The 6,401-nt window shown below is 38.4% G+C and overlaps 1 protein-coding gene and 1 non-coding gene across 2 annotated transcripts in view; both read right to left on the minus strand.

Annotated features, from left to right (window-relative positions):
- Positions 1–2,411, minus strand: part of LOC107567372 (V-type proton ATPase 16 kDa proteolipid subunit-like) — a 6,591-nt gene extending 4,180 nt beyond the window's left edge. The window contains exon 1 of the mRNA XM_016253058.1: positions 2,121–2,411. Within this exon, the coding sequence (XP_016108544.1) occupies positions 2,121–2,193 (73 nt within the window). The 5' untranslated portion in view covers positions 2,194–2,411. The remainder of the gene's footprint in view (positions 1–2,120) is intronic.
- Positions 2,412–4,438: 2,027 nt separating this feature from the next.
- Positions 4,439–4,510, minus strand: trnac-gca (transfer RNA cysteine (anticodon GCA)). The gene has a single exon. It is a non-coding gene; the product is annotated as a tRNA-Cys (tRNA).
- Positions 4,511–6,401: the final 1,891 nt, after the last annotated feature.

Raw genomic sequence — 6,401 nt, forward strand, 5'->3', positions numbered from 1 at the left:
ATGCACCAAGAGCTTGCAACACTCCAAAGAGAAAGGAAAAATTGAAATCGCATCATATGACCCCTTTAATGTCTGCTTTAAGATTAAGTTAAAGCATTTTAATGTCTGCTGTCTCCTTTTGTGTGCGGAGCTGCTCACACAGATCTACTTGGAGTATGTCCTGTGTTCGTCTATAACTGTTTGGTTTGGCTCAGCTACTAAATCAGACATCAGAAGACTACAACGGACAGTCAGGACTGCTCAGAGGATTATTGGTGCCCCCCTTCCCAACCTCCCAGATCTTTACATCTCCAGAGTGAGGGAAAGGGCAGGTAAATTCACTCGGGACCCCTCAGCACACTTCCTCTTTGAACTGTTCCCCACTGGCCGGCACTACAGAGCACAGACCACCAGAACAGTCAGACACAAGATCAGTTTTTTCCCCAGGCCATATCCCACCTGAACAAAACATAACACACCTCAGGACTGTACATCTGTTAACAAGTTAACTCATCAAACTCATCAGACTTTAGTGTTTGCAACTTTACAGATCTTTTTTATGCACCAAGAGCTTGCAACACTCCAAAGAGAAAGGAAAAATTGAAATCGCATCATATGACCCCTTTAATGTCTGCTTTAAGATTAAGTTAAAGCATTTTAATGTCTGCTGTCTCCTTTTGTGTGCGGAGCTGCTCACACAGATCTACTCGGAGTATGTCCTGTGTTCGTCTATAACTGTTTGGTTCGGCTCAGCTACTAAATCAGACATCAGAAGACTACAACGGACAGTCAGGACTGCTCAGAGGATTATTGGTGCCCCCCTTCCCAACCTCCCAGATCTTTACATCTCCAGAGTGAGGGAAAGGGCAGGTAAATTCACTCGGGACCCCTCAGCACACTTCCTCTTTGAACTGTTCCCCACTGGCCGGCACTACAGAGCACAGACCACCAGAACAGTCAGACACAAGATCAGTTTTTTCCCCAGGCCATATCCCACCTGAACAAAACATAACACACCTCAGGACTGCACATCTGTTAACAAGTTAACTCATCAAACTTTCATCTGTAAATACCACATATCCACATTCACAATTCTGTCTACTCACATTTCTTTTCTCGATATTTTATTATGATATTGTTATTTATAATTTACGGTCTCTTCTCTTTATTATTAGTGTTTCTATCACCTTAAATGACATGCATGTCTGCACTGGAAGCTCCTGACACCAAGACGAATTCCTTGTGTGTGTAAACACACTTGGCAATAACGCTCCTTCTGATTATGAACCTATTCATCTGTGGTGTCTTGATTTAAAGACCTCAAAAGGCAAGCTCAGCAAAACACTGCGACAGTCGTCAACTGCTTTGGTTCTCCGTCACATGACTACAGAAGCAGCGAGTCCCTTTCGTTTGTAGGAAGCGAGCGAGGAGTTGCATCAAATGTATTTGGATCTTTCCTGGACTGAGGCACGATGCGCTGAGACGGCACTTAAAAATGTATTAAATGCCAAGAGCAATGGCTGTCGTTTGAGTAACGTTACAGACGTTACGTGTGTCTCTGAGATAAACAGTTAAACTGACCAGGACAGTTTTTGTCTGGGCGTGTAGTTCGTGTTTTCTAAAAAGGGCCGTCGCATTAGATAAGAGCAAACCTGTTTATGTTAATTAAGTAATGCATTTCGTCTGAAGTTGAAGAAAATCAATGGCATTTAATCGGTCAGGCGACGCTACAGTTACAGTCTAGACCCATACACGCAGGATAAGCGATTATAAGAAGATAGCGATGATAAGAACAACAACGAAACCAAAAAAAGTCTGCCGTTCTTCCAGCCATAGAGGACATTAAGTAAATGATGTCCTTGCGCAAACATTACAACAGGAGCATCGGCTCATCGACACGGCAGCGTCTTGAGTTTACCACGCAGGGTTCAGTGAGCCGCAACAATGAAGGAAATAATGAAACGAAATAAATAATTAACAGACATTACGTCAACCGAGACATCATGTGCCGTGATGGAAACCTTCGCATCCCTTCAGCTACTACAGGTACACGGCTCAGCCAGCATCGGGCTATGCACCTAATAAAGCATTCAAAGTGACGGACACTCAGTTTAATGAGGGTAAAACGACGCGTCTCTTACCACTGAACACCATTGCTGCCGAGGCACCCATCACTGCGAAGAAGGGAGAGTACAGGGGGCTCTCGGCGGACATTCTTCTTGCGCGTTCAGACACCTAAAACTAAAGACAGAGAGGGAGGAAGGCTTCAGTCTAGGAGGTGTAGGCTCTAAGGGAGCGCTGTTCAAGGCTGACAGGTCTTGTAGGAGCAGGAGCGGAGCGCAAGAGACGGTCACGGATCTGACAGGAGCTAGATCGCCGGCGGAGAGGAAGAAAATGGCGAAGCGGAGAGAGTCACATGATCAACCAAGAGTGCAGGGTCCATTTCCGCTTCTCCGGGGATGACTTATGAACACGCTGCGCAACGTATTTCTTTCTAGGATTTTGTAATGACTGACTGTCACGGGATCTCAGAGAGGATTTTCGACGTTTTAGTAGAATTGAATACACGTTATCAGTTTTGTGCGAGCATTGGGTGGTTTTGTCGCTTGAACGACACCCCTATTTTATTGGTAATTTGGTATGTTCCATTGCAGGCTTCCCTCTACGATCTTTGAATGCGTTCACTGATCATAGAAATATATAGACGTGTTGTAAACCAGTTGTTTATCTGGTAGAACTTGTTTCATTCTTTAAAAACCGACAGATGTTGGACACATATTATATGGATAAGTTTAAATCTCTTATGGTAGGAACCATTTTGTGAATAAGGGTGTGAAAGTGCAGGATAGAACACATATAGCCTATACACATAAATAGGCTATTCTATATATTTTTTTTAAAGCTCAAAATCCAATAGACCAGTTTTCTCAGTGCATTTACTACAGCTATTTGTAGACGTCCATTAATAAAACTGGAAGAAAAAAAAGTTTACCGAAGCATTGACATATCAATGAAATGTTGAAGAAACGTTATTTTTACATTGCATGTGGAGGTTGTATGAGGTGTACATTGTCATGTGCTTAGTCTCATGACTTCTAGGCTTGGAGCTGGAGAGTCCAGAGGGGAAGTAACTTATATTACTCACTCTCGGGAACAGGCGTAGGCAGACAAGTGTAACATTAAAACTTCTTAATTGTTCTGTAATGTGTGTGAACTTCCCTTTTAGTTGTGTGATTTTTGATGTGAACCTAAAAACTGAAAGTTGCACTCCATGTGTTCCTTCCTCTGCATGTTGGGTGCTGATGACAGTCACCTGAGATTATACCACCTGCATTTTACACAGTGGTAGTTACTATGAAACAGATAAAGAAGAGTGAAGCGAATCCGGGAAAGGAAAATGCATTCTTGTCTTCTACTGATTAACAAAAGAGTGCAAATTCAGTGTTTACACTATATACTTTATATACACTAGAGCAGACATTGACAAATATTTCTAGGAACAGTTTTCTGTCTATAATTAAAATATGTAATGCTTTAATAATACAACTAAACTAAACTCTGACATTTACATTAAATGTTCCCTCCTGATGGGATGACCTGCCCAACTCAATCCGAGCAGCTGAGTCCTTACCCATCTTCAAGAACCGGCTAAAAACACATCTATTCCATCTTTATTTGACCCTCTAACTCTAGCACTCCCTATTCTAATTCTATTCTCTAATTCTATTCTTGATTCTATTCTATTCTATCTGTTTTCTTTTTATTTATTATATAATTAAAAAAAATACCCTTGCTACGTGTACTGCGTTAGGCTAATTGAGACTTATAGCACTTGTATATCATTGCTCTTTTGTTAATTTTGATTGCTTCTATTGTCCTCATTTGTAAGTCGCTTTGGATAAAAGCATCTGCTAAATGATTAAATGTAAACTAGCTGGAGTGTATTATAATAATAGTAACATCAACCATGCAATAAACAAATGTAACTTGACATGAAAAAAAAAACAATTAAAAGCTAAAACTACATAAATACTATGTTTAATTATACAAATGTATAATGAAACTAGATAAACAGCTTATATTATTCCAGTATGTGGCTGATTTGACTGAGGGGAATCTGAATCCACATATATATTTAACATGGTGTTTAGGATGACCCGGATGGTTGAGAGGGTTAATGTATGTGGTGCCGTTGGATGTCGCTGTAATTCTTCATATTTCTTTTTTTATTGTCTACGTGGCACTCTCTAATCTGCTGTCCCATACTGCTCCCTATTGGTTATCTGTGTCCAGCATCGCTGAAAACCAAACGAATCCCTTGACTGAAGTTTAAATGCGTCTTCATTTTCGTTTGTCAGTCTCGTCTGGTTATGATACGAGCGCGTATGGCTTGTTTGCTCGCGGAATATTTACAGATATGCAATTATATTACGCATATGTATTTTCTCAAAACAACCGTAGGGGGCACCCGGATTTGAACCGGGGACCTCTTGATCTGCAGTCAAATGCTCTACCACTGAGCTATACCCCCTATCCATTAATACTCACCATTTCATATTTATAAAATGTAAACACAATATTCTGTTTGATCATCAGTTTAATACATTCATGAATCATAACGCATGAATGATTCCACACAAAAGGCAGTTTCATCCTCACAAAGGCTCTTTATTCTGAAAATCAGTCATTCATGAACATCCTTTGACAAAATACATGAATTTGATAATAGTGTCCATTACACTGGGAGTTTGTAAACAGTTATTTGCAGAAATTCTACACAGAGGAACAGAAAAATGAAAAATAATAGCCAGACATCCATAGATCTTGGGGTTTAGTGCTACTGTTTCAGCCTGTTTCGGGAAAAATACATTTGAAAAGTGTCTTCTAAATGAAAGGGAAGAAACAATAGTGTGGTGTAGGGTTTGTGTCAGCTGCTATGCTACAGGAACAGTGTTTGTGTGACACAGAGATGGGTGAGGTCTCTTCTTGTAAGTGTATCCTCCCTCCAGTGAATTCACACCATGATCCCATTAACAGAGCTTCTTCCTGTAACAACATGTAGTGCAAATATGAGCACAACAACATGATCAGGTAGGCTACACCTTCATCTGTGGTCACGCATAGAAAGTATGGCAAGCCGTTGTAACATTTAATCTGTAAGCCGTACTAGTATCTATTTTCATGGTACTAGTATCTATTTTTTAGATACTAGTATCTTTTCCATTAAGTACTAGTACTTATTCATTAGGTACTAGTGCTTATTCTTTAGCTGCTAGTGCTTATTCTTTAGGTACTAGTGTTTATTCTTTAGGTACTAGTGTCTTTTGTAAAGTTACTAGTACTTATTCATTAGATACTAGTACTTAATCATTAGATACTAGTACTTATTCCAATAGTGACTAGTATTTAATTATACTCTTCTTGTTAAGAAAAAATAGAACTAGTACTTATTTTTTAGTTACTAGTAACTTTTTAGACCAGAGATATCCTGAACTTAATAGATACTAGTACTTTTTAAATTAGCATTTCTGCCTGGTATGGTAATCGTGTGTTGAATATTAATGAGCCGGCACATATAGGAGAGAGATTAGACAAGAAACAGATACAAGAAGATGGATGTACTTTTTTGAGGAAACCACATAGAAAAGAAACAATTTTTGATGCTGCAGACAGTGAATGTGTTTACAATTTTTGATGCTGCAGACAGTGAATGTGTTTACAATTTTTGATGCTGCAGACAGTGAACAAAAATATTAATAAAATAAAAAAAAAAAAACAAGGTTTGTGGTATTTTTGGGGCGCCACAATTTGGCCAAAAATGTTGTTTTTATCTATCAATAAAACTAATAATGATTATGGTTATTATTTCTAAATAAAAACATTACCCCAAATAAGGAATATTATTTTTGTAATAACACTATTTCACTATAATATACAAAACTGAGTATATTATATAGTAAAATATAATAAATATATCTGCAATAAAAATTTAAAAAATGTACACTTCACCCAACAAAATCACCATACAAATTGTTGTCCCAACTAGGCGAACAGTTTTCTGAACAAATCATTTTTATATTGTTGAAATGTTAAGGCTTTGTGAGTTCCCAGCATGCATAGCAGCATGAATAAATTATGCAGCTACCGATATAGGATTATTTTGCTGTTTGCTGACTTCATTTAAACTTTTTTGTTGTTATTTTGTCATTATTGTTAGTTATTTGTTGTACTGTGATGTAAAGAGCTAATCTTTTTAACAATTGTTGATTGCCACCTTTCTATCAGGGATAAGAGATTAAATTAGTTTGACAATTGCGTTACATTTGAAAATTGAGAGGGACGTGTCTGATTCTCAGGAGTTTTGACTTCAAACGCATGTTTAGATGGAGAACCGCACTGTAAAAAATGCAATGTTCTTAAAA

The sequence above is a fragment of the Sinocyclocheilus grahami genome, unplaced genomic scaffold, assembly GCF_001515645.1.
Source record: "Sinocyclocheilus grahami isolate Dianchi unplaced genomic scaffold, SAMN03320097.WGS_v1.1 scaffold27.1, whole genome shotgun sequence".
NCBI classification, from domain to species: Eukaryota; Metazoa; Chordata; class Actinopteri; order Cypriniformes; family Cyprinidae; genus Sinocyclocheilus; species Sinocyclocheilus grahami.